Source organism: Grampus griseus, assembly GCF_964374135.1.
Source record: "Grampus griseus genome assembly, chromosome: 3".
Classification (NCBI taxonomy): Eukaryota; Metazoa; Chordata; class Mammalia; order Artiodactyla; family Delphinidae; genus Grampus; species Grampus griseus.
In genome coordinates this window covers 168448774-168476594 of record NC_139019.1, presented here as the reverse complement: position 1 = coordinate 168476594, position 27821 = coordinate 168448774, and the positions used below count along the sequence as shown (strand labels likewise).

Here is a 27821-nt window from a genome sequence, read left to right as displayed (position 1 = left end):
CAGATGTACCAGTGTGTAAACAGGCCCAGAAGCAGACATGAGAAACACTCCAATTATACAGGAAAGCTTGTTAAAAACTAACTTCAAATGTTTCATCTTGTATGTGTAGAATATTACTTTTAAGTTTTATAGGGAAAAACACTTTTTCCGAAAAGCAGAGTATAAAACAGAATGGAGGTACAGTACAAGGAGGGGCGGTGCCTGCTGCAGGAAGCCCTGGGCCCCCCACCCAGACCACCCCCCCCCCCACCGCACCTGGTAATTTCCGCACGCTTTGGGGGAGGCAAAATGGCACGTGAGGTGCCAGCAAATATGGAAACTGCTGGTGCCATTTCAACTGAAGGCAGTCTCATGCTAAGCAGTCAAACAAATCGTCGCTGCCATTCAAACGTGTCTCCCACATTCCCTACTGCTGCTTGTCCCCGGAGTTAAACTCCACACTTACAAAATGCCCATTGCGTGCCAGGGTCCAGGATGGGAAATCCAGGTCCTATGGGGTCTGCTAACAAGCACCACCTGCCCTCTCTTCCCACCACCCAGGCAGAGCTCGGGATGGCCGAGGAAACCTCTCCCAGATGCCCCTCAGCTCACACTTCCTCCCTCCTAAACTTCCACAGCATGACGCTTTAAAACTGTATCTATTTTGAGAAATATTCAATTTCAAAATGAAACAAAATAATAACTGATGGCGTCTATCAGAACTGAAAACTAAATGTTTGTAACATACTGCTTTCCCTTTACGACACAAAACACTCTGGACACAGCCACCCCTGTGACAGTCTCCATCCCTGTGACAGCCACCACCAGTGCCTTTACTGTCAATTGTGTGGCTCCACCTCTTCTGGCTTCACTCGCATATTCCCGTAACCATGATGCCCTACAGTGATGCTCTAGGTTTCTTAAGACTGACACAGTGAGACAGTCCTCGTGTGCTGCTCTACAATGCCTTTCACCGCATGCCCTGCCGGTTGGGCTGTGTGGACACACGCACAGATCTGGGTCCTTTCGACTGCTGAACCACAGCCCACTGTTATTTACCCGCTTCTCTTCTGACAGATTAGAGACTGCTTCCGCTCACCACCTGACTGCAAATAAACCCCAGAAACCATCTCTGACGTGCCTTTTCCACTGTTCCGGGGCAGCACCCTCTCCCTCCCAGTAGCCTTACAAAATGTCTTGAAAGGAGACCCTTCCTACTTGTTCTGGACTCCTAGACACAAATGGACTTCTTGATAACACTAATTAAGTTAAAAACCAATTTCTTTCTTTTTTTTTTTTGCTGCGCCATGCAGCTTATAGGATCTTAATTCCCCAACCAGGGTTTGAACCTGGGCCCTCGGCAGTGAAAGCACAGAGTCCTAACCACTAGACTGCCAGGGAACTCCCTAAAAAGCAATTTCTAAAAAATATATACATAGGGAGAAAAAGACCAGAAGAATAGATACCAAAAGTGTCAGCCCTGGGTAGTGGGATTATGCTTGACATCTGTGTGTGCTTTCCAAATGGCAATTACATAAAAACTCATCCAAGACAAGCAACCTCTTTAGGAAAAGCTTCTCTATGTCACTTAAGCTGACTACCAAACCTAGAAATTCTTAAAAACGAAAGGTCAGGGACATCCCCAGTGGCGCAGTGGTTAAGAATCCCCCTGCCAATGCAGGGGACACAGGTTCGAGTCCTGGTCCAAGAAGATCCCACATGCCGCGGAGCAACTAAGCCCATGAGCCACAACTACTGAGCCTGTGCTCTAGAGCCTGTGAGCCATAACTACTGAGCCCACATGCCACAACTACTGAAGCCCACGCGCCTAGAGCCTGTGCTCCGCAATAAGAGAAGCCACCGCAATGAGAAACCCACACACCACAACAAAGGGTAGCCCCCGCTCTCCGCAACTGGAGAAAGCCCACGCAGCAACGAAGACCCAATGCAGCAAAAAAAAAAACCCACAAAAGGTCAAATGAGGGTGTTCAATGAAGAAGAGAGTAAGATTAAAAACGAACTTTAAAACGCTCAGCCTCCTACACAAACCACTTGAAAGCAGTCTGGTTTCATTTTAAGCTCATCACCCAGTTAAGCAGCCCTGCGCTGGGGTAGCCACCCCCTGCTCGCCTCAGGCCCGGCGCTGCTCCTTTCTGAGCTGTCTCTCCTTCCACACAGAGCACAGACCTCACAGCATCGTTCCAGGGGCTGCGGAAACCACACACGCTAACTAGTGATTACACCCCCTTCCTTTCCCCATAAACATATCTCACTTTTGTGATCAGAAAATCAACATATGAAATGTATCTCGAGGTGCTAAGAATACCAAGAACTCCCAAGAGCTCCCCATGTTCCCCCAGTACAGGTTTTTAGCACTACCAACAGGATGTGTCTCTTTGGAGAAGCTGCCAATAAAATTACGATCTCACCCCTAAATACAAAAAAGCTAATCTGACATGCATTTCCCCTGGGTTTACAAATTCCAATTTGGCTACAACGAAGATGGCTAAGTACATCTTTAAAAACCAAGTTTAGGGCTTCCCTGATGGCGCAGTGGTTGAGAGTCCGCCTGCCGATGCAGGGGACACGGGTTCGTGCCCCGGTCCGGGAAGATCCCACATGCCGCGGAGCGGCTGGGCCCGTGAGCCATGGCCGCTGAGCCTGCGCGTCCGGAGCCTGTGCTCCGCAACGGGAGAGGCCACAACAGTGAGAAGCCCGCATACCGCAGAAAACAAAAACAAAAACAAAAACCAAGTTTAACTTATGAATGTAATGCCCACAGTCATGTTTATTTAACTATAAATTTTCTTACGTTTAAAAAAAAAACAGAAAAACTGAATTACAGTGAGACTGACATTCTCAGCAAGATTCAATTTTTAGGGTGTGAGTGGACCTAGAAATGAAAATAACCTGTGCTGACAATACAAACTCAACATAAACTATGCATTCTGAGAATAGCACCCTGTCAGGCCCGTCAACAAAATCTACCTTCTCAAAAAAGATAAACCTACAATTTTGATAAAAGTATCAATGGGAAATGCTTGCTTTTGAAAGATCTGTCCCTGTTTTCATCTTGATTAAAGATGCACCTCCTTTATAAAGGTAGTCTCTCAGACCTGTGGTTCCCAAACTATGGTGCCAAGGTACACCAGGATGGGTGAACTCACAACTGCCCTGGGATATTTTAAATTTCTGAGGGAAACAAAGAAATACTATCTGCCAGACAACACGTCAACTACTAGCTTGTGGTCACTCGTTTCGATATTAGATCAGGCTACATTCCTTTGGATGAAACTGTCTTTGCAAAGCTGGGCTTCTGCAGTTGCTGTGATAAAATACAAGATGCACAAGGATCAATGTGGACCAGGAAATGATTCCAGGGTTTGAGAGGCCATACAAGAGCTCAGAATGTCAAGAATGAAGTAAAAATACAGCTGACCCTTGAAAAGCATGGGGACTGGGGAGCCGACCCTCCACAGTCAAAAATCCACATGTAACTTCATAATCGGCTCTCCCTATCCGCGGTTCCACACCTGCAGGTTCAACCAACTCTGCACCTGTAGTACTGTAGTATTTACTCCTGAAAAAACTGCCCGTGTGAGCGGACCTGAGCAGTTCAAACCCGTGTTGTTCAAACATCTTTCAGTCTGTGTTATTTTTTCAACAGATTACTAACTTGCTTGGACATAAATACTAAGCGGCAGCAAGATGCCAAAAACCACCCAAGATGTAAATAAGGAGCTGGTGACCCTGTGGCTGCCACCTGCCCTCCTCTGAAGAGAAAGGTTTTAAAAAAGCACTTTACTTTTCAACTTTGATCTCCACAGAATGATGTCTGTCAACATTAGACAATTTTTCCTTCTTCACTTCACATTCTTTTCTGTCAGACAGCTTTTTCCCAGCAGGTTCGTTTTTGGCCTAAAATACAACACAGACAGAAACAGGTTAGGGACCAGGTCTTCTGGCCTGTGAGCTCTGAGTTACAGCAGCAAGAACAGCCTCACCTTCTCAACAGAGATCATTCTTCCATGAAGCTCAGTTCTGTGGAGATGGCTGATACACTTTGTGGCCTCATCGGACGTTGACATGGTGACAAACCCGTAGCATCGGGCCCCGGGACTGCGGGCATTGGTCACCACTTTGGCTCCAACAACCTTTGTGAGAAAAGGGTACTCTTATTTTCTCATGCAAATAACCACACTACGTATCAAGAACTGCTAGCAGTTAACTGATCATCAGAATCATTTCCACTTGTTTTTACTGCTCTGGAAATTGTTGTTCTTCGTAACAAGTTATTAAAGTGATTCTAATAAATCCTGACCTATCAAAATACAACTGCTTCTCAGATTACCCCTCACAGTGACAAAATACAAACAAGAAAAGCTAAACACAGACTTCATTAACCACGACCTGTTAATTAATCAAAAGTCCTTCCCACTCAGACCTTTTTCTCCAATTCGACTGTTCCCATGGAAAGCTACGGGGATGCTGACTCAGAAATGCACCCCAATTCATGCACGTCCGGGCTGAGAACAGCTCTGATGTGATGCAGAGAGGGCTTCCGCTTCCAGCCAGGACAGAGTACCAAGCAGTTACCCTCCTGCCGCCTGAAACTAAAAACCCGGAGGAAATGTGGGCAACAAGGGTTTTCCGACACTGGACAGCAGGCCGCATAGGATGGTGACCCCTGCAAGGGGGTAACGCCCAAGGGGTGTCTCCTATGACTGCCCTGGCACACCACCTAGAAGTTCCAGCCAGCAACAGGGAGGAGGGAGTGAGGGGCAGCATCCCTGAACAGACAGAGCTCAGAGTCAGAGGAGATGAAGGCAGCAAGCAATCAGAATACCACAGTGGAGAGGGCTGCCCACAACCGTGCACTTGTGTGAGGTGACCACCCAGGCTAGACAGACACCCACCAGTAACGGGCAGAGGGAACAATCCCCTGGGCTCACTCAGGACCATAAACGGTTCACTGTTACCAGAGTGACCCCACCAGCCAGAGTGGAAGAGCCTGTAATTCCCGGGGACATGAGGCCGAGTACTCAGGAGTGGACAAAGCTGGCCAGAGTTAAAGGCTGCCCTAGCCTGACTGGTGAAGCCTAACAACAAGCCTCAGAAGGAGCAAGTGACTGAACTGTGACCCAGCAAACGCGCAAAGACATTTATGGGGACACAGGAAGGACCAGCACCCAACAAGGTGAAAGTTATCACGTGGCATCAAAGACAACGAGGCTAGCTAGCCAAGGAGCAGGAAAACAGGGCTCTAGCACAGAAAAGGACAAAGTCAATAGAAATGTCACAATGACAGAACTAGTGAACAAGGAGGGCCGTATCCTGTACGTTCCAGAAGGCAGAGCAACAACTGAGCACGTCAGGTAAGCACATGGAAGATGTTTAAAAATACCCAAACCGAATTTCTGAAAAAGACTACACCGGATGGGCCTGAGGACAGACATGACAAAAGAAAAAATTAGGGAACTTGAAGAGGTAGTAAGAAAAACCATTTGAAATGAAACTAAGAAAAAACAAAAACGAATCAGAGCAACAGCAATATGTCCTCATGGGCATGGAGCACAGGAAAAAAACTTCGCCAACGAGACCAAAGCGCAGCAGCAGCAAACTTAACCGGTGGTAAAGAGAAATCGTGAAGGCAGCCAGAGGAAGACAAGACGCACGGACACTAAGGAGCAAAGGTGAGAATGACAGCCGGCTGGCTGGAGAGGACGCAAGCGAGAAGGAGCAGAGTGGCTGTGCCACCTGGAGGAGAGCAGCCAACCTTGAATTCTATACCCAGCAAGACAAAGGCAAAGCAACAGCTTTCTCAGGCATGCATATGCCATGAGAATTCACCGTCCACAATGCTGCACTACAAGACATGTTTAAGGAGGAAGGAAAACAATCCCCAGGGAGAACGTGGACAAACAAAAAGGAAGAAAAGAGCACCCCAAAATGGTAAATACACATGAGTAACTAAAAACCCACTTTTCTTTAAAAACAAAACAACTCACCAAAAAAAAGCCAATAATGCACCGTGTGCTTTATTAAATAGAAGTAAAACGTAAGATAACGTCACAAAGCCTGGAGGAGAAAATGGCAGTGCACTGCTGTAAGGCTCTCATACTACTTGGGAACTGGTATAATGAAGTCACTGGGAGATAGACTGTGATAAATCAAATAACACCTCGAGACAAATGAACCTGGAAATACAACACACCAAAATTTATGAGATGCAGCAAAAGCAATCTAAGGGGAAAGTTCACAGAAATAAATGCCTACATCAAGAAACAAGAAAAATCTCCAATAAATAACCCAAGTTTACACCTCAAGGAACTAAAATAGAAACTAGTTACATAGACTAGATATAGCTAGTAAGGCACAAATCATAAAAAAAACTATGCAATGCAAAATCAAGCAGATAAACAGGGACTTCCCTGGCAGTCCAGTGGTTAAGACTTCGCCTTCCAGGGACTCCCCTGCTGGCTCCATGGTTAAGAATCCACCTGCCAACGCCGGGGACACAGATTTGATTGCTGGTCTGAGAAGATCCCACAAGCCGCGGAGCAACTAAGCCCACGTGCTGCAACTACTGAAGCCTGCGCACCTAGAGCCTGTGCTCTGCAACAAGAGAAGCCACCACAATAAGCCCACACACCACAATGAAGAGTAGCCCCCACTTGCCACAACTAGAGAAAAGCCCACGCGCAGCAACGAAGACCCAACACAGCCAAAAATAAATTTAAAAACACCTAAAAATTTTAGAATGTTTTAAAAACAGGCTTCACCTTCCAAATCGGGGGTGTGGGTTCGATCCCTGGTCAGGGAGCTAAAATCCCACATGCCTCGCAGCCAAAAAACCAAAACATAAAACAGAAACAATACAGTAACAAATTCAATGAAGACTTTAGAAATGGTCCATATCAAAAAGAAAAAAGCAATCAGGTACAAGGAATCCAAGAAGAAACAGGACATATACAAAACACAGAGCAAGAGCACAGATTTAAACCCTACCATACCAGTGCTTCCGTTAAGTGCAAACGTTCCCAGAGGACATTCAAAGACGTGAGGATTGGGATATACAAAAAGCCTGAGGCACAGGAGCCATGGCTTCTGGCTGTGACCTCCTCTGAACTCAGTGGGTCAACGTGAACAAGTGCTCTCCTCTCTCTGGACCTCAATGTACCCAAATGTGAGATGGTGAGGGGGATACATGCTCCCTAGGATCCCTGCAGACTTTTGACATTTTCACTTCTGCCTGAAGAAAGCCCCGATCTGTCCAAAGCACCCCATACAGGGCCAGAGCCTCTGCTGAGATGGATACAGATGTCAGTTCGCATATCAGAGACGAAGCTTTGCCTTCTTCCCTCTCCTCAATGAGAGGGCTGAGCTAATCATGGGGTCATTTGACCTTTCCATCAAACACTATCCTTATAAGGGCATCACTTCCGACGACAGATAAACCTAAGTGAGAGCAGATACCACAAAAAGCTCCCATGTTCCTGTCTGTGCCCTTTCCCTGCTTCCCATCCCCTGCTATCAAGCTCCTCACAGAAGCCTTTGTCTGCTCATCCACTTCCAGAGCCTTGTCCCGCTGCGGGGCCTTCCTAGGTCCTGTTGCTCTGGTCCAGAGCTGAGCTCCGAGGGCCAGGCAAACTAATCACGCAGCCCTTGGCCTAAATGTCACTTCCTCAGCGATGACTGCTGAACCTACTTCCCAAATCTAAATCAGGCCTTCCTACCATACACTGATGGCACACTGTAACCTTCAATATACTTATCATAACACGTTATGTATTTATTTCTTAAGCGATCTTCCACCAATGTAAGATCTATGATGTCAATACCCTTGTATCTGTTTGCTTTGGCTTTACAATCAGTGCCTGATTCTAAATGAGTGAGTGAATAGGTTAGGGCTTAATAGTGTTCTACACCCTTTGGAATGCTTCTTCTGGGTCCTGTCTGCTCATTCCCTAACCCCTTCACTAACACTTAATTGGGGAACAAGGACCTGAGCCAAGGAATGACCTGGGCAGCCAGGATGACACAGATGCCAAACCTCTGCCTGGAATCCCTGCAACTTGCTGCCGCTGAGCGGTACCTCGCCTACTTCTCTCCCGAGGGTCACTCCCCACAGGTCCCCAGCAGGCCAGGGCAATCGTTACGGCTTCTGATAAGACTATTTCACTACCTAGTTCCAAGACAACAGGATCATTCTTAAATGTTCCTCAGAAGGCTTCTGAACTGTATTACTTTCCTCCTGCTCCCGTGACCAATATATCAGTTGATATATTTAAAAAAAAAATTTTTAATTAACTTTATTTTTTTTAAATTTTTGGTCACGTGGCTTGTGGGATCTTAGTTCCCCAACCAGGGAGCAAACCCACGCCCCCGGCAGTGAAAGCGGTGGAGTCCTAACCACTGGACCGCCAGGGAAGTCCCCAGTTGATTCATTTTTAAGCCACTGTCCTGTTCCAATTCTCAAACTATATACTTTAGATGGTAGACGATACATGGAGACCAACTCTTCACTTACCGTTAAGGGAATAAACCTCATCATGCCAGCTTCAAGTTTTGTACTGGCTAAAAGACAGTTTGTTCAAGAGAAGTTGGAAGCACAGCAGGGACATGTAGACTGTAGCTTTTACATACCTTCTCTGAGCAGCGTTCTACAAGCTGCCTACTCTGCCTGCCATCCACTCTCAACCAGGAAACAAGGCTTACTACCCACCACTGGCTGGGTCCCCCACCTTGGAGTTTTGGTTCTTGTTTGTTTTCCCCCAACCAGAAACAAGAACCAATACAATTAACAGCGAGTATGAAGTTTCTAAACTCTTAGATTTATTATATTTTAATGCCGAATCAAGGCACAATGACAGAAAGTCAAAGGGAGTGTACCTTTCCGTATTTGCTGAAAAGGTTCTTCAGATCTGTCGCTCGAGTTGTGGAAGACAGTCCACTGACCCACAGATTCCTTCCAGAACTACTGCTGATTCGACCTGAAGCAGGAGAGAGATGATTATGCTTTACCTCAAGGCATAACAGTAAGCTCGACCACTCCTCCTAAGATGTAGCCCTCTCTTAAACCCTGATTAAATCCAGTCTCGACTCCTCTGAGTCAAGAATTTAATTACCGCCAACAAACTGGACAGAAGACGAAAAATCTGGATCACAGACACTGAGTTTTCTTACTCGAGGAATCATCACGTCTTGTCAGTTACAAACTGAAATGGCTTCAATGATCAGCTCTCAACCAAGATAGCATTTTCTAAAATTCTATTATTCCATAGGTGGACCTGTCCTGTAATAGGACTTTCACTATTCCATAAGCAATAATCACAACAAAGGCATAAAATACAGAAGCTCATCAACATTTAAAACTAGTCTCTCAAGATACCATTAGATGATTAATTCCAGTAATCCATAATAAAACCAACTACTGTATCCAAACTGTGGATACTTGCAGGCCCCTCCCTCCCAAAATAAGGGATCCGTAGATGGCTCCCTGCCATGTAAATTAAATCATACCTTTTTCATCTTTAATGATTGGCTTTATATCTTTTTCTTCCTTAAAAGAGCTAGAGACAAAAGTTAATGTTACTCGTACAGGAATAAAATGAAAGACAACTAAATCAAAGTATGATATGTGCTAAAACTGAATACCTACCAGAAAATTAGTCTGAAATAAAATTTTAACAGCACCTTTACAAGCTTATATTGGAAATCTGACCCCCCAAATACAATGGCAGATTCTTAAAAGTCAATTCGATTTAGCTGAAGATAACACTTAACAATTTAAGAGCACAACCAGAGTAGGTTGAGAAAAACAAAAGGAATTGAAATCACCCATTAAAAATACACAAAGAGAAATAAAACTTTAGAAGTAAACTACAATTGCATCAGTCTGGCTGGCCAATTGCAGAAACAACAGCTTATGTGTGTCATTAAACGACCAATGAAAAGGAGATAGCGTCTGGTCTAAAACTGAGAAAAAACAAACCTCATTTTCTGATCAGCGCCCTCACTGGCTGAGGACTCTTTAGGAGCCGGAGGGACTTCATTACAAGCTTCAAAAGCAAACTTCTTCACGTCTTCTTTGCTATCCCTGGGGTCTGGGCTTGAGGCTTCCGGGGGCGCTTCCGAGGCCTCCTCGCTACAGGCTTCCGTGTGCTCTGAGGCTTTACTACTCTGCTCAACTGGCTTCTCTAGCCCTACAGGCTCACAGTCCGTCCTCTCGCCATCGCCTGTCTGCTCCACGGGCTCCCTTTTCACTACCGCTAACAGGGTGTCTGCCTTGCTCGACTGAGCTTGTGCTGTTGACTCGCTGGCCAAATCTAAATCACCCTCCTCCGGATGGGCGCTGTCAAAAAGGTCCTCTTCCTCCGCAAGCTTTCTGTCTGGCCCCACGCTACTTGTTTCCTGTGCAAATGGCTGCTCCAGCTCGGAACCTTCTTCTTTTACTGGCTCAGATTTACAAGTTTCCCCCAAAATGTCGAGTATTTTCTCATTTTCTACGGATTTAACAGGAATAGAATGGCACAAGGTTTAATTACCAGGGAAATAAAGCAATCACAAATGTGGAACTGGCACGGCTGCCACACTAACACGAAGAGAACTGCTAGCTACACAGAGATTGGAAAACCCGCGGGTACACAAAGTTACACTGGTTACACTACCTGCGCTCCAACCGCCTGCGAGAGCAAGCCTCTACGCTACATGGAAGAGAAAAGGCCCCACAGGTTTAAACACCTACAACCGTGTGGCTGCTTCTCGACAGTCTTCATGCTTCTGTTCAAGTCTGGGTCTTCGACTTATTTTTCCAATGTCCAAGGTGTTCAATCGAACGCAACCACCATTCAAGGACAGCTCAATTTCCAAATTTCTTTGAAATTCTTTGAACGGAACAGTCCAACAGGAAAACCAGAAACTTCCGCCGGCAGGAGATAAACGCAGTCCGGAAGGGGAACAACACGTTGGAAATTTTCATGAAGAAAACTGTTTCCTCTTCTGGAATCCAGTCACTTCTCAGGCTATAAGTGCCCTGACCACCGCTTTATCCTGCCTTAACTGCATTAATCAAAATGACTGCAGCAAATATCACAAGATCTGTTTCATGTGTAGAAACACATGGAAGAATCGTGGGGTTGGGGGGAATTACTTAAATGCCACTGTACGTGGTTAGAGAGATGAAAGTAATCACTACATCTCACCAAATGTATTTGACCTCCAGAAACCAGAACGGTACTTCCACAGATCTGGTGATATGAATGGGTTTCCAATCTCTGATCCTTGTACGATCTGGATTGTCCACCATTAAAATAATTTACAACACCATAAACAACTTAAAATATATAGACAGCTTAAAAAATACAGTGGGAAAACTTTCAAACCATAACTGTTGTGTCTCTCTTATCAGTACCTGGCTCCAATAGAGGTTCTTCAATATCCTATTGAAAAGGAAAGACAAAGAAAATCCACAAAGCACTTTAAAAATCGGACAGATTCCCCTAGCAGATACAACTTTCAATCAAGTATGAATAAATGCTTGTTCCAAACAAGTTTCTCCACTCAAAACAAAGTATTCCATTCTACAATAATTCAATGACAAGTTCACTGTGTTGGTTTCTCCCCAGCAAAAGCAGACAGGTAGCAATAATATTAGCCCATCCCATTCCCCCCTTGGAGTTGGGCTCTGCAGCTGGCAACGACTCCCATGGTCCAGGCAGAGGTCACACACATGGCCGCTGCTTTACACATCACACCGGATTTGAAAAAAATGTATTTCTCCCAACGCAGAACTGTATCAACGAAAGACTTCTCCACCCTGCTGAACACCTCTCCCTAACTCCCCCTGGACAGAAGACAAAGGCTCCTGGACACTGGTAGTCAGACCCACCTGTCTCTGCAGCCCCACCCCCACCCTGCGTTCTCCATCCCTACAACGCACCACCCCCTCCTGCCCCAGAGTCTTCTTCCCCTTCACCTGGCTACCTCGACTGGCCTGTCAGACCTCAATTTGAACACAAAGGACTTCCTCTGGGAAGCCCTCTCATGGTTTTGTAACTCAATCACCCAAACTTCTACTTTCTAGTTACACTCACTGGTCATAAACACCACGCCCACTAGGCTGCAAACCCTGACACTGACAATTTGGCTCAACCTCTTATCTCCAGCACCCAGCTCAGGACCGATGCTCAATGAATTGTTCACACACCCACACCCACACTCTTTTCCACTATGGAAAATTAACCACTCATGTCAGCTTTCCAGCCACAGAACCAGGTAGTAACCTACCGGAGGCACTTTGAAGTCCAATGATGAAGCATCCAAAGTGTTCTCAAAGCCCTCCCCGTCTACCTGAAAGACAAAATGCAAGACTACTTTGTGGAGACAGAATTATGAATGCCAAGGCCTACACCTCACCAGTTTCCAGGCCACCTACACATCTATTTCCTGCACAATGCCTACCGCCATCTGCAAGCCCACTGCTGAATCACAGCAGCCCCCCTTACCCACAAGGGATATGCTCCCAAAGCCCCAACAGATGTCTAAAACTTCAGCCAGCGCCAGACCCCACATACACTGTGTTTTTTCCTACACTGGCAGGCAGGTAACATATATAGCATGGATAACTGGACAAAGGGATAATTCCCGTCCCGGCAGGATGGCGCAAGGTTTCGCACGCTACTCAGAACGGTATGCGATTAAAAACTTAGGAATTGTTTATTTCATTTAATATTTTTAGACCCGGTTGACTGTGGGTAACTGAAACCTCAGAAAGCAAATCCATGGGTAAGTGGCGGGGGGGCTACAGTATTCTGTTTATCACCTGCCTCCCGGCCCCCAGGCCCACTCCAGGACTAGGTGGTACCAGCAACTCTGACAGAGGCTCACAGAGGGCTGGCGCTCTGTCCACACTGGCCAAATGAATGAACGAGCAAATTCATTTTCCAGGCAGTTTCCACACACTGGTGGTCAGCATACACCACCCAGCCACAGAATTTCCAAAGCTGAACTCAAAAGGAAAATGAAGTTTTGCACTCCTCCGATTTCACTTGGTAGTAATGCTTTTCAAATAACAATAGGGAATTCCCTGGCAGTCCAGTGGTTAGGACTCCACACTTTCAGTGGCAAGGGCACGGGTTTGATTCCTGGTCAGGGAACTAAGATCCCGCAAACCACGCAGCTTGGCCAAAAAAAAAAAAAAAAAAAAAGATAAAATAACAATAACTGGGCACTTTCTTCTAGAGTACTTTGTATAAAACAAACATTTAACTTGACTGTTTTCTCTTTTTATTATCTACTATACAAAAAAAACCTGGTATCCTAAAGGTTATTAAGTTAGAAAACCTTTTAACTTTTTAAGTGAAATATAAAAATACTCCTCCCCACGTACTTTTCTCTTTTTCTGGGTTTGGATGTTTCCATTAACCAAGAAGTTAGAAGCCAAGTCCATTCTATGGAAATAATTCACACACAACAGAATCTCACTGAGAGGACAAATCAAAGCTCACTGCCTAGCCTAGGCTGAGCTGTGGGGATAACGGTGAAATTTGTGACTTTTGACCTTTAAGGTTTAAAGTTCAGTCCTACAAGGGCACTTTTCCTTCCAATTTAAAGCTAGAATGCCTTAAATAAAACCAAACTAAGATGGCTGGGCACGCCAAGGTGGTGAGATTAAACTGGCAATAAGTTCTAGGAGGGCTACGAGAGAGCTCTATGGCAACAGATGACAAGTGAGAAGCTGGGAAAGCGACACCGGCAACAGAATTAAAGCCCTCCCTTATACACAAGAAGTTAATAGTGGATTCCTTTAATTGGAGGGGTTATTCTGGGGGGATAAATACTTTTCTTCACTGTATTTCACATCTTTTAATATAACTGTCTAAATTTATATATGGAATACATCTTTAAAATATCAACAGGATTATCTGGATGGCGAGATTATGAACTGGTTTTTTCTTACCTTTCTATAGTTTTTTTTAAACCTTTTTTCTTTTTAAGGAAAATACTTTTTATCAACAGTGTCAACCTCTCATTCTATAACTTATGCTAAGAGAAGTGTCTCCTACCCAATTATAAAAATATCCTCCAACATACAGAAAAGTTATCCGTTAATTAACATCTGACCTATGTGGAGTTTAAATGGATATAATTTACCTCAAGGTTTAGACACCGAATTAAGTGTTTGTTTATGGTGACTGGTGATTTAGCTGCGTGCTCTGGCTCTGACAAAGAGCACATAAGCAGTGAGGAGCCCCAGGGCTGCAGCGCGCTGTACTGCATCTGCGTTACCTACAGAGTGTCCTGTGAACTGAGCTGGGAGCTCCCTCAGCTGCACAGCCACGTAGTCTTTGCTCTCGCATAGGGACTCGAGAATGCTGTCAGCGCCATCCTCCCCGAAGTCTGGAGCACCGCTATTCTCGACTTCGGTTTCTTCTAACACGTTAACGTCCATCATGTCAATATTCTGCAAACTCTCCAAACTTGCTTCCATGTCCTCCTGTAATGAGGAACGAAAGGTGTCAGCGACCAGGTGGACCAGAATGCGGAGCTCCTGCCGCCATCTCGGCTGTGATGCCACATACCTGCCCGTCTCTGGAATCTTCTTCCAGGCCATTGTCTTCTGTGCCTTCCTCCTCCGTCTTTTGTCCTAATTACAGCATAATTTTTCAATCAGACAACATTCAGGTTCTGGCCTCATAATTAGTTTATGCAGGATGACACAGCTCAATCTTGGTGAGAACATGTTATAGGGAAGCTAAATGTGCCTGTTCTTTTATCATGTATAGTTCTGTCTCAACTGGAACATAAAAATCTAGGATTTCTGTAACACTATCAAAGTATTTTGACTTTGCACAAAATATTCAAAAGCTTCAAAAGATTTCAAAACCACTCCAAACTAAGACTAACATCCCTAAAGAAAAATGAGCAAAGGATAAACATAGGCATTTCCCAATGAGTAAATTAAAAAATGTAATGTCCATATAGCACCCAAAGAACTGCAACCTAAGAGAGCGAGCCCAACGACGGACCTGCTGGTTCCCCTTCACTCCACCCACTGTAAGCAGGCCCCCGGCCTTCCGTCATTCTTCAGCCCAGGAACTCTTTTTTTGCTCAAGGCAAAAAGGCAAAGGCTACCATAAAGTCAATTTTCACCCTGAGTTCTGTGAACGCAAAGGGACTATTGAGAGTTATGTTAGGTATTCTTAATGGGGCTGGAAGGGAAGGAGAGTGGAAACTTCTAGACTCAGAAAGGTAAAATCTTTGGGCTCCCTATGTAACAACAGCCTTAAAAATATACATACCTTTATCCTGGAATTCCCCTTAGGATGTGCACTAAAATGTCTGACAAGGAATTCAAAACAAAGGTTACTTATTCTATGGAGTGCATACAGACTAAATATCCCAAAGGGAAGCAAATTATGGCATGTTATGCTCAAATGTGGGATGCCAGTATGGGGAGTCAGGGCGGGCGTGGGCTGTAGTGCGGCGATGTTTGAAGACATTTTGGTGTTATGACTGGCAGTGCTACTAGCATGTAGTGGACAGTGGCCAGGGATGCTGTGCAGCACACGGTAACACACAGGACAGCACCCTACCACAAAGCACTCAATTCAAATTGCCAACAGTGCCGAGTCTGCAAAACCCTGTGGCATACCACACACTTTGCAACTTGAAAAAGAAAAAATTATGCCTTTAAAGACCATTTAATGATATGGAAAAATGTCCACAAAGTTACCACATAGATCTACTCATTAAAATGCACGTGGATATTTTATACACGCAAGTGTGAAGACGCAGTGGTAGAACATACAAATGGATATGGCTAAAGCAATCCATCAACTGCAGTTAAAACACTGAGCAGTAAGAGCTACTTTCATTTTCACTTCTATAATTTTTTAAAAAGAGAAAATTAAACGCAAGAAACCTCAATCTTTATTTTATTGAAGTTTAGTTGATTTATTGATTTTGCTGTAACAGCAAAGTGATTCAGTTATACATATACCTTCTTTTTCATATTCTTTTCCATTATGGTTTATCACAGGACATTGCATACAGCTCCCTGGGCTATACGTTAGGACCTGTTGTTCATCCATCCTGTATATAATACACTGCATCTGTTAACCCCAAACTCCCATTCCATCCCTCCCCTAACCTCCTCCGCCCCCCAACCACAAGTCTGTTCTCTCTGTGAGTCTGAAGAAACCTCAATCTTTGATTAAAGATGCCAACTGCAATGTCTACACTTGTTATCTCGTTTGCCATTATCAGTGATTACTCAAAAAATATAGTTTTATTACACGTTGGGCACCGTGCTCTTCGCATTATTTAATACTCCCCACAATGCTAGCAGGTTTATTATCTGAATTTGATGGAAGAATTTCGCTCTGCTCCAAAGCTGCGACTCAAAAACTCAGCTGTACCACCTCCCATTATATCTAAACCCTGAATATCCTTTTAAGATACGCTGTTTAAAAATGTTTGATAATTGCACCCAATTTCTAGGCCTCAAATAGTAGCCTGCAGTACCCACAAAGAATGTAAATAGAAGAGAGGCAGCCCAAAAAGCCTCACCAAAAAGCACCCTAAGTGGGAGTGACAATGAGACAAATGCTGGGCAGACAGGCTACACCCAAATCCCAAGGGCCTGCTCTTGGCTGACTAAAAGCTGAAAGGTGGAGGGGAACAGGACAGCAGACAGGCACAGACACCAGAAAATCAAATTTTAACCCCAAATGTAACCTAATTCAAAATTTTAATCTTTCAAAACGCACCCACAGTTTTCAGCAATTTTGCGCATTTAGATGAGCTGGGTAAAGGACCCCTGTTCCTACTTACAATGAAACTTAAAAAGTTCAGCTACTTTTCACTTTTGAAAGGCAGTGGTTACTCATGAATTCTCAGATTTAGTCCAACTTTGTGGCAGACTCTGGAAACCAACTGGTTGATTCCTATTAATCTCAAGGACCTAATTTCAACCAGGCCACCATGAGGACCTATCACTTCATATAATTAACCATGTGCCCACACGCCTCCAAAGGACACACCAACTCTACAATTTGCAGGAGCTATCCTCTGCCCCAGGACCTCACCCACCTGCTTCTTCCTTGAAGGGGAAGGGACCAGTGCCTTTTAAATCCGAAATCCCAGCAACAGCTACCTGTACTGGTACAAACACTCTCTTTACACCAATGGAAGTAACTATTATCGAGGCTTTTCTGACAAAATGCTAACTCCAAGTAGCTTTGATTTGACTTATGCTTTAACCCAGACATTCAGACGTCTATTTGAAGCACTCAGCTCAGGTTTAGTTTTTCTAATGATTCAAAGATCCCCATAGAAGCCAAGAACGTTTTGATTAGTAGGGCTTGAACCTCACGGTTTTAAATGAGCATCTACACAAAAAAAGTTCTAAACGATTATCAAGTTGTGTCAACTATTCAAAACCAAACTTTCAGATCACTGGTAACTTGATGGCAAAGTACAAAGAGGTATTTGTATGTTTCCTGCTACAGACCCATCCCTCACGATCTGTATTTGTTTGGACGGTCAGTGTTTATAGCTGAAATACGGACAGTTTCACAAGCAGTAAACACACACCAATGTTTTAGACTTCAATTCCTTATGTAACCTAACTCAAAAATTTAACTTTTCAAAACACGTGCACAAGATTTAAACAGATGAGTTCTGGAAAAGTTGTTCTGCTAAAACAGCTGTTAAAAACATAAACTGAAGTTGTTGAAAATGCTACAAGGTCATTTCATTTTACTTTCTAAGCAGCTGTCTCCCATTGCCTGAATTGAGCACTTCTTTAGATGAATGGGACACATACAGCTGTGAGAATTTTTGTGCAGCAACCTTCAAGAAAATAAGCCTGTCATGTGGGAGTTTCAAATTACACTGTCCTTACCACAATAAAATCCGATAATGAGAGCGACACCTAATGAGGTTCTGAAGTTTTATGGAATTAAATCCTCCCCAAAATAAGTGCTATCAGCCATAAAAAATGGAGCACTGATGTATGTTACACCATGGATAAACCTTAAAAACATTATGCTCAGTGAAAGATACCAGACACAAGAAGCCACATGTTATATGATTCTATTTATATGAAATGTCCAGAATAGGCAAATCCTTAGAGAAAAAACCTCAATTAGATATTGCCGGGGAGGGGGGGGCGGGCGGCGGACATGGGAACTGACTGCTAATGGGCATGGGGGATTTCTCTTGGGGTGATGAAAATATTTTAGAATTAGAGAGTGGTGATGGTTGCATACCCTTGTAAATATACTGAAAAGCACAGCATTATACACTTTAAATAATATGAGAATTTTACAGTATGTGAATTATATCTTGATTGAAAAAAAAAATAAGTGTTAAAATGGGCTGGGTGCAAATACTCCGACAATCTATTCTGGACCCCAGAGAAGTTGGGTTCTGTTGGATCTCTGGTTGGTGTCATTTTCCTTGGTTTAAGGTGTAGTTTTTTGAACTAGGAAGGAAGCCAAGCAGGTGCATTTGGTTGCTCAGACCAGTTGGGGCAGCTTCCAGAGAGTGCCTTACTCTAGTTCTTTTTTAATCCCAACGACAAGAACCGTGAGGTTTTCAGTACGTACTTTAATTTTACCTGGCACCTACAAATCTCTTTACTCCTCCCCAGCACCCTGACATCCTTACACGTTAGGTGGTGGAAAAGCAAGCCTAACTGTTAGACGGAGAATAATAAGGGCCGCTCTCCCGACCTGGAGGGCAGGAAGAATGCTAAACCACCAGTCCTCTACGGAAGTCCTCTCAAGGCAGAGGCCTCAAGCAGCAACAAGTTCAAGCGGATACCTTTAACGCATTTCTTTGTCGTCCTCTTGCTTGTGGCTTCCAACGCGACGCCAATTTCATCAGGATCTTGACCTTCTTCCTTAACCGCCTATTGAGGAGAGACAAATTTTACAACGTGGCTAAGAGCTGCAGGACACACACTGTTCTTCCTAGGTAACAACTTCCCAGCGAACAAGCGCAAACCTTTTCTTGCAAAGAGCAACTCTGGTTCTGGTTATGTGGGCTGCCAGCCCCAAAGCCACAGGAAGAACCCAGCGTCACTCGGTTCTCTCCGCAGAGGCCCCCCCACCCAAAAGACAAAGAGATGTGTGAGATGGAGCTCCACAGAGTCTGTGACGAGTCCCGAAATGGTCCCTAACCTCCAAACTACCTCCACTTTAAGTCAACGATGCAACACACAAGAGAGGCTGCACTTGGTCTGGCATGGGCAGAGAGGGCTGCGTGCTGTTCGACAGGCCACCTTTGACCTCGGCGGAGGAAGAACACTGAACGAACTGGGTAGAGGGCAGATGGTGGTTCCAGGCGACAGTGCCTTTCGCGTGCTTGGGGACTCCGCGCTCAACTCACAAGGGCCCTACCCTCAAGAGCCTGTTCCCATCAAGGAGATGACACCTCCCCCCAACTCCCGGTACCCAACTCTGTGTTAAGTGCTACGAGGTGGGACAAGAAACAGAATGGTGCGACACAGGGAGTCACGGAGGTGGAACAACACTTAGGAAGGGTGGGCAGGGTGGCGACGTCTCAGACAGACCCAAAATGACAACAAAGCCCCAGCCAGATGGAGACCTGGGAGACGAGCAGCCAGGTGGAAGGCACGCTAAGAGCAAAGGTCCTGAGGCAAGAACAAGCACAGTCCCCCCGCCCTTCCTGGGAAACATCAAAGGCTCTTCAATCATCCGCTCCGCAGGGGACAAAACTGAGGCGCGGGGAGGGGACGGCACTTGTCCAAGGTCACACAGCCCCGGGAAGAGTCCAGGGGCCACCCTGCGGCTAAAACGGGCTTTCAGCGCACCGGAGGCGACCGACGGGAGGGAAAGGGGGAGGCAAAGCACAGCGAGGGGCGGTGACGGGCCAAGGTCACACAGCCGGAGCCCCAGGGGCCTGACAGCTCGGGCCGGGATCGGCCACGAGAGAAGCGGACCGGGGGCGCCCCGCCCGGGGGAGTCACGGTGACAGGCCCGCGCGGGGGCGTGCCCCGGCCTCAGGCGCCACCCCGGGGCCCCGGGCCGCCTCACCTTCTTGAGCCGCTCCATCAGGACGCTCTTGTTGCCGCCCGTGTCCAGGTTCCGCTTCTTCAGCTCCGCCCGCAAATCGATCACCCGCAAGTCACTGAGCCGCCGCGTCCCGACCTCTGAGGCGCCCGAGACGACAGCGGCTGTGCCAGAACCCGAGTCACCGGACCCTGCCAGAGTCTCCGCCATCCCGGGTTTCCCGTCTCTGCCACCTATTCCACACACCGCCGGCGGCTGTAGCTTCTCTGAGCACAAAATGGCGCCGCCTGAGAGGAAAACGCACTCCCTTCCTCCCGCCCCGTTTTCCGGCCGCGCATGCGCGCCGCCCGGATCAGGGCTCTTAGCAGCAAGCGGGCTCGCGCGCCAACCAACCGCACGTGTCCAGCCACAACGCGCAGGCGCCGTAACCGCAGTACGCATGTGTCCAGGCAGTTCGCGGCGGGAGGCCGGCGAGACGACACGCGCCTGCGCGTATCCCCCCTCACCACACACACTGCTCCCTCCCGCCCAAGGCTCTCACCACGCATGGGCAGACGCGACCGGGAGCGTCGAACCCACGCCGTGTACGCCTGCGCAGAAGCGAGGCGCGCCGGGGCGGCTGGAGCGGTTTCTTCGCAAGCGGCGCCATTTTGTGCTGGGAGCCGAGATAAATCCGGCCCGGTTTTCTGTGAAGTGGGCGGCGGAGCCAGGGTCCCTGGAATGGCGGAGACTCTGTCAGGCCTAGGCGATTCGAGTGCGGCGGGCGCAGCGGCTCTGAGCTCCGCCTCGTCGGAGACCGGGACGCGGCGCCTCAGCGACTTGAGGGTGATCGATCTGCGGGCGGAGCTGAGGAAACGGAACCTGGACTCGAGCGGCAACAAGAGCGTTTTGATGGAGCGGCTTAAAAAGGTAGAGCCAGGGCTCTGGGGGTGGGCAGGAGGTGGGTCGGGGGACCCTCGCGGCCGCGACGGGGGCCTTCTGGCGTCGGGGTCCGCCCCCGGCCCCGTTTGCGGCCTGCGCCGGGCCTGGCGCCCCGGGCTTCTCCCGGCTCCTCCCAGGCCCCAGCGGGAGCTTCGAGCCCCGCCGGGCCCAGCGCCGCATCGGGGCGAGAACAAGAAAAAGAAAATCTCGACGCGAACGGGGGAGGTTGGGGGTGACGGGTACATCGGCCGAATGCTTGTGTTATCCGCATCAGCTCCTGCTTTTCAAGGGCTTTTTTCGGCTGGTTGCATTCCGGCCTCTGAAAGTGGTCGCGGAACCCTGAAATTCTCGCTTCCTCCGCGGCGTTAGGGGACTCGGCCAAGGTCACTCGGCCGGGGTGAGGAGGTCGGGATTTGAACCGAGGCCGGCCGATTTTCTGAGCCCGTGTCGGCCGCGGGGGCGTCCTCTGGGAAGAGAGATGCTTCTTGATCCGTTAGGGCCCAGAACCCTTGAATAGGGGATTAATTTTTAAAGTAATCATATCGAGGGAATACTCAAAGGGCGGGGGGGAATGGGGAAACGGCTTAGGGATTTGCCAGTACGGGCTTGGGGATTTAACCTGGAGGGAAAAGTGCTATTTGTAATAACCACCAGAAATGAAACAGACTTGGGGAGGTTCTAAAGGCTCCGTCAGATCTGCATGATCTTGAGCGTGGAAGACATTTAATCCCTTCTGAGCCTATTTCTCCTTGTGTCCAGTAGAAGAAAATAATAGTGTTTTCGCGTTAGGATTAAGTAAAATGGCATGAAACGGGCTTGGCGTGTTGCCCAGCGCATGTAAACACTCGAGGTGCGATCGCTGTCACGTTTCACTTTTTTCTCTGTGCCACCGCTTGGTATTTGCAAACAGGGGGTTTTAACCCCCTACCTCGAGGGTTCTGCGAAGAGCAGGGAGTTAAGTAAGTGTTTGTGCCCTTCTGCTTCCCCTGTGCTTGCCTTGTCCTGGTGGCTTCTTTCTTTTTGCCGCCTAGCGACTCTTGTATGGGGACTTCTCCTGTGTACTCGCTAAGCCTTGTTATCTATCCCCCAGCCCCGAGACAGTGCGGTTTGTCACTCATTCTACTCTCCGGCCTCCCTAACAACAGAGGATCAGAATTTTACTTATTAATTGCTGTTTAGAGGAAGTAAGGATTATTTCCTATTACCTGGATGAGGAAACTCAGGCTTGAGAGTAGTGAGTTATTTGCTCCAAGTCAGTTGGGCCTTTCTAACTTGAGTCTGTTTTCTTTCACTATGGTTACTAACTTCCTTGACCCAGACGGGGCAGGTGGTTCATCCACTGAGATGTTTACCTGGAGAAGATGCAAGGAGGGTGAGGGTTGGCACCCGGGGACATGTGATCCATGTTGTTAGTAGCCACAAGGCCTCCTATCAACAAAGTCAAATTGCGGGGCTTTAGCCTTTATTCCCCCAGATAGTCCACAAGCCTGCAATGCTGATAGGATGGTATTGAACCTTCCCGTCAGGCGGGGGTTGAGACTGGTGTGATCTTCCATCACTAACGTCTCTGAGGGGACAAACCCATCCCTTCTTCCTTCTTTTCAGTTTCTTAGCGATGTGCTCAAAATACATAAATACCATTAGCATATATACCCATCTGCTACCCTGCCCAAGCAAGTCTGGAAGTACTGATGTTCTTCTCTTGTACTTCCGTTATCTAGTTTTTTTTTTTTTTAGGAAGGGCAAAGGAGGGAAAGGTGGAAGCAAAACACAAAGCGTAATTTGGCAAGGTCTGTAAGGATGACTCGTAGCCTACGGTCCCCCCTAGGGATGACCCTGTGAACACTACACCTAGAGGAGACACACTGAGGAGCAAACTGGTACACCTTCTGTCTGGGGTAGTTTTTGGATTCTCCTGGTGATGTTCCAGAATCTTCTGTCTCCAGGAAGAGAGTGAAAGACTTTATGTTTGTGCATTCCTTGATGCCAGGGCATAACTCCAATTCTTCCTTCTGGTTCTTGCTTCAGAGAGAAGGGAGAGGTTTCTTTGTTCCTGGTACAGGTTAGATGTGGAGCCTCCACGCTGCATTCTGAATTTAGACTTTTCCAAGCTAGGAAACTCCTCATAATCTTCGAGACTTCTGAAACTGTTTACAAATAAAACAACATTTGAAATGGGTTTAAACAGAGTTTGAGAGTCCAGTAAAAACAGGGTTTTCAGTAAAACCTAACTGTGAAGCCCAGTGTCTATGGATATCAGCATTGACACGCTCAGTCCTGTTTGTTTTGTTGTTGTTGTTTTTTCTCCTGAGTGCCTCCTTGGTGCCTGGCACAGTGCAGAGCATAAGTGGGGGCTGCTCAAGTGAAGGACAGGCTCTTGGGATGGGGAGGCGGGACTTGCCAAGAGATCCTTATAATTCTGTATCCGATGAAGCAGGCCCCCTAGTGGTTGACGGCAAGGCCTCTGGAGTCAGTCAGATGATTGTGAAGGGATGAGGTAGTACGTGTCACATCCCATACCGTGCCACACACAGCAGGAACTCAGGCAGTGAGTGTTAGTATTCTGTACAGAGGGTGCCTAGTACAGGTGTGGCGTGGAGAGGGGATCAGGGAGGGTCGAACAGCCCATTGTTGAGTGAAGTCATAGGTAACTAGAGAGTGTGCCTTTTCCTTTTTTGAGTTTTTTTGGGCCCAGGAATAGGATCAGTCAGATTTTGGTGATAATGTTAAAAATAACCCTAATGTTTGGTGAGTGCTTGCTTTACAAGGATAATACGAATTCTCATGACAGCTTTCCTGGGTAAGAACATTTATTAGCCCCATGTTCCAGAGTAAAAAATAAACTCACAGGGATTAAATAAGCCTGCCTGAGACCACACAGCTAAGATCTGGTAGAATCCGTCTAAATCCAGAGCCCTTGCTTGCTCTACATTGGTAGAGCTTTTTCTACGTTGGTAGAAAAAGAAAGAACGAATGAACAGGTGGGGAGAGGCCCTTTCCAGATCAGCACCCTGAAGCTTCTGTGAAAGTCAAATCTGTGTGCTGGGTGAACTTTTTGGGTGAACTTTTTTTACCTTCTCTCTAGGCAATTGAAGATGAGGGGGGTAATCCTGATGAAATTGAAATTACCTCTGAAGGAAATAAGAAGACATCAAAGAGATCCAGCAAAGGTATGGAGGATTTTATAAGCATAGCTAATGTTAGGAACGTTTTTCAAAACTGACTTCTTTTGCTAATGTGCTTGTGGACTGCCCTGTGAATCAGAAGGACCTTGAATGAAGGTTTGCATTTTCTTTCAAGATCCCTCCACTGTATTTTTGTTTCCATGGTTCTTGGGAATTCAGAGGATGGAAGAGGTACTTACACCTCTACTTATTTTCCTCTGTAGGTTTCTCAGCAGCCGTTGCTTATCCAGACTCTTAACCTTCTTTAAGTAGAGAGTGTTTAGAATTACTTGAGTCTCCTATTGACCTGACTTGTGCAAAATAACTTCCCTTTTAAATACTGCCTGGCCAAAACAGAGTTGTCACTTTTACAGACATTGCTTTCGAAAACTGCATACTGCATAAAAGCCAGATTCCACGTGGCATTAATGACCTTCACCATCTGCCCCAAATCTTCCCTTCCCTGCTTCCTCCCACACCACCTTCCTCTGTTACATATACCTTTAATCAGGTCCCAAACATGTGGTTTACTCTCTTGGCTCTCTGGGCCTTAGCTTATATGTTCTACCCACTCCTCTTCCCCATTTGTCTGCATTCAAGTCCTAGTTCATCAAGAGACAACTTCTGATCCCACCAACAGCAGGTCTTCTCTCCTTAGGTCCTCTGTGATGCCATGGCCTGAGTTTTAATGCTTACGTTTCATTCTGCCTTGTGTCACAATCAGGTTGTTGAGGACAGGGGCTGCGTCTTCCTTGTCTTTCTTCCTGTTTAGTATTTATTCATTGAGTTACTAATGGAATTCAGTGACATTCAACTACTGTTTTAAGAAAGAATTAGCTAAAACTGGACATTTGGGCTGTCCTGAAAGTTCTCTTGGTAATTGGAGGTTTTATTGCTCAGGCCCCAAAACAAAACAAAATATTTTTACCTGGTCAGTGGTGAAGAATTGGGTGTGAAATGTCTGGCACCAATATCAACCATGCTCTGGGGTATATAAGCTCTGGGAGAACAGCAGTCAGTGACCTCACTTTGGAATGAAGTCACCTCTGTGGTCCACAGTTCATCGAGCATTTTTGGTTTTGCCCAAGTCAGTGTTTTTGCCAAGGCAAAGAGTGCTGAAAAATCAACAGAGAAAGACAGTTATAGACTGGGAAAAAGTAGAGCCTGTGGATATCCTTTTTGCTTTCTTTTTCTTTTTAACAGAAGAAGAAATGCTTGTGTTAAGGTCTTTGGAAATACAAATGTGCATTAAGTAAAGTGTTGAAATTCCTTTCCATTCAGGAGGCAACCCATTATTAAAAGTGTGGGCATATTTTCCCAGACTTATCTATGTGTCTGCAGTCATCTAAAAATGCAGAAAGATGCGCACACACCTGTGTGCCTTTGTCTTTCCTTTAAAAAAATTGGTTCTACTACACACCATATTCTCTAATTTGTTTTTTTTCATTTAGCATGTTGAGGACATTTTTCGATAGTGCTGAAAATAAAAAAAACTCATTCTTTTAACAGCTGAGTAGTCCTTCATATGATTGTACCACAGTTGAGCTCGTCAGTCTTATTACTAGACGGTTGGGGTTTGTTCCAGTTTTCAGCACAGCCGTGAACCAGAGCTATCTCTGCTGAAGGAATATGTTTTTGTTAACTTATTGGAAGTAGAATTCCGGGGTCAAAAGATATGTGCATTTTATTTTAAAAATAGCTACTAACAAATAGCTCTCCAACAGGCTGTACTGGTTAATATCTGGCAGCATAGGGGGTGGGAGAGGGTGCCAATTTCTTTAAATTCTCAATGCTGAATATTATCTTTTTTTTAATGTTGTCTTATATATAGAAGAAAAGTATTTCATTGTATTTATTTGAATTTCTCCACAGGTAAAGTTTCCATTTACATTTCTTCACAGATTAGACAGTTTCTGATGATTGGCCATCTGTATTTTCTGAATTGCCTTTTCATGCCCTTTGCCCGTTTTTCTGCTGGGTTGTTGGTCTTATTGACTCTTGAGGGCTCTCTCTCTGTAAAATGTCACAGTTGCTTTTTCCCTGTCTCTCATTTGACTTAACTAGTTTGTGGTGTTTTGGTCTTTAAAGTTTCAATCTTTAACACAGGCAACGCAGTCATTTTATACGGGTTCTAGATTTTATGTTGTATTTTAAAAGGCTGTCCTTTGCTTTAAAATTATTATTTTTTAAATCATTCCGCATTTTGGAGTGGTATTTATGGTTTTATTTTGAGTTCATTTGGAGTTTATTTTTGCATATGATGTGAGATAATGAGGGATCAAAATATGGAACATTCCTATCAGACTCCTCGTGCCCTTGCCCAGTTATAGTCCCTGCCTGTCCCTCGAAGGGGGGGAGAATATGTGATTACTTTGAGCATAGATTAGTTTTGCCTGTTCTAGAGCTTCAAGTGAAATAGACCCATTTAATACAATTTTTTTTATTTTGTTGGCAGCACCGCACGGCTTGTGGGGTCTTAGTTCCCTGACCAGGGATTGAACCCGGGCCCTCAGCAGTGAGACCATGGAGTCCTAACCACTGGACTGCCAGGGAATTCCCAATACAAACTCTTTTGTGTCTGGTTTCTTATGCTTGGTGTGATTCTATTCTGGAGTTGTACAGTACATATTGATATTTAATAGGGCAAGTCTATAAGTTCTGAATTATTTACGACTATCTTATTAGATTTTATCATGATTTTAACTGAAAATAGTTTTTTCATCTCCCCTGTTTGAACAAACTCAAAATGGTTTGAAATCTGATTATTTTAATTAGAATCCTAGAAAGCACACCTCAAGTAATCTCAGCATCCCTCCAAAGTAGTTTCACACCAAAACTTTGTTTAGCAGAATCTTTTAAAATAATTATCAGCAAAATAATTTAACTAGAAAAGCAAAGTCAGCATCTTTGCTTTTTAAGCTGTTGCCTGATTCTGTGTTGCTGGGTTGTCTTTGTTTCTTTTGATATAATTTCTTTCTTTTTTTTAGAATAACCATCAAATGCATTTTAATAATTGACAAAATTTTGAACAGATACTTCACAAGAGAATATAAATAAATGGCCAGTGACCACATCAAAAAATGCTTGTCATTAGCTATCAAAGAAAATAAAATTAAAATGACTAGAAATGCTAGAAAACAACTATTAAAATAGCAAAGATATAGAAAAACAAACTCCCATACACTGCTGTAGAGTATGTAAAATGATGCTATTTGGGGAAAAAAATTGGCACATACTTACAAAATTGAAACTTCAACTAAAATACAACCCAATTATTCCACTCCTGTTTCTTTAGCCAAAATAAATGAAAGCATAGATCCACACAAAAATTTGAAAATGAATGTACAACGTATCTTTTTTTTAGGAGACATAATTTCATACTTAGAAAAGATGCAAGAATAATACAAGGAATTCTCATATATCCTCATCCAGATTCCCCAAATGTTAGCATTTTATTACATTTGTTTTATCCTTTTCTTTCTCAGGACAGGTCAGGAGCGGGGAGAGAGAAAGAAAGAAAGGGGGGTGGAGAGGGAGAGAGAGAAAGAGAGAGAGAGAAAGAAAGAGAGAGATAAAATAAATGTAATATATATATATTTTTTTTCCCCCTGAACTGTTTGAGAATAAGTTGCATGTATGTGCCCCTTTGCCCCTAGAGACCGCAGTATTTTCTAAAAGCAGGGACATTACGTGATCATACGTAATTACCAAAATC

The 27821-nt window shown here is 45.3% G+C and overlaps 2 protein-coding genes across 3 annotated transcripts in view; one reads left to right on the top strand and one right to left on the bottom strand.

The window, feature by feature from the left end:
* The window catches only part of SAFB2 (scaffold attachment factor B2), a 33433-nt gene extending 13134 nt beyond the window's left edge, over positions 1-20299 (bottom strand). The window contains exons 1-11 of the mRNA XM_082650868.1: positions 20046-20299; positions 18811-18898; positions 14562-14626; positions 14273-14476; positions 12268-12330; positions 11393-11420; positions 9974-10484; positions 9502-9551; positions 8872-8972; positions 3984-4133; positions 3785-3897 (exon numbers count right to left, since the gene is read on the bottom strand). Of these exons, the coding sequence (XP_082506994.1) occupies positions 3785-3897; positions 3984-4133; positions 8872-8972; positions 9502-9551; positions 9974-10484; positions 11393-11420; positions 12268-12330; positions 14273-14476; positions 14562-14626; positions 18811-18898; positions 20046-20231 (1559 nt within the window). The 5' untranslated portion in view covers positions 20232-20299. The remainder of the gene's footprint in view (positions 1-3784; positions 3898-3983; positions 4134-8871; positions 8973-9501; positions 9552-9973; positions 10485-11392; positions 11421-12267; positions 12331-14272; positions 14477-14561; positions 14627-18810; positions 18899-20045) is intronic.
* A 320-nt stretch (positions 20300-20619) lies between these two features.
* SAFB (scaffold attachment factor B) overlaps positions 20620-27821 on the top strand; it is a 34317-nt gene continuing 27115 nt past the window's right edge. For both annotated transcript variants that reach the window (XM_082651950.1, XM_082651949.1), the window contains exons 1-2: positions 20620-20930; positions 24028-24112. In XM_082651950.1, coding sequence (XP_082508076.1) covers positions 20742-20930; positions 24028-24112 — 274 coding nt within the window. In that variant the 5' untranslated portion in view covers positions 20620-20741. The remainder of the gene's footprint in view (positions 20931-24027; positions 24113-27821) is intronic.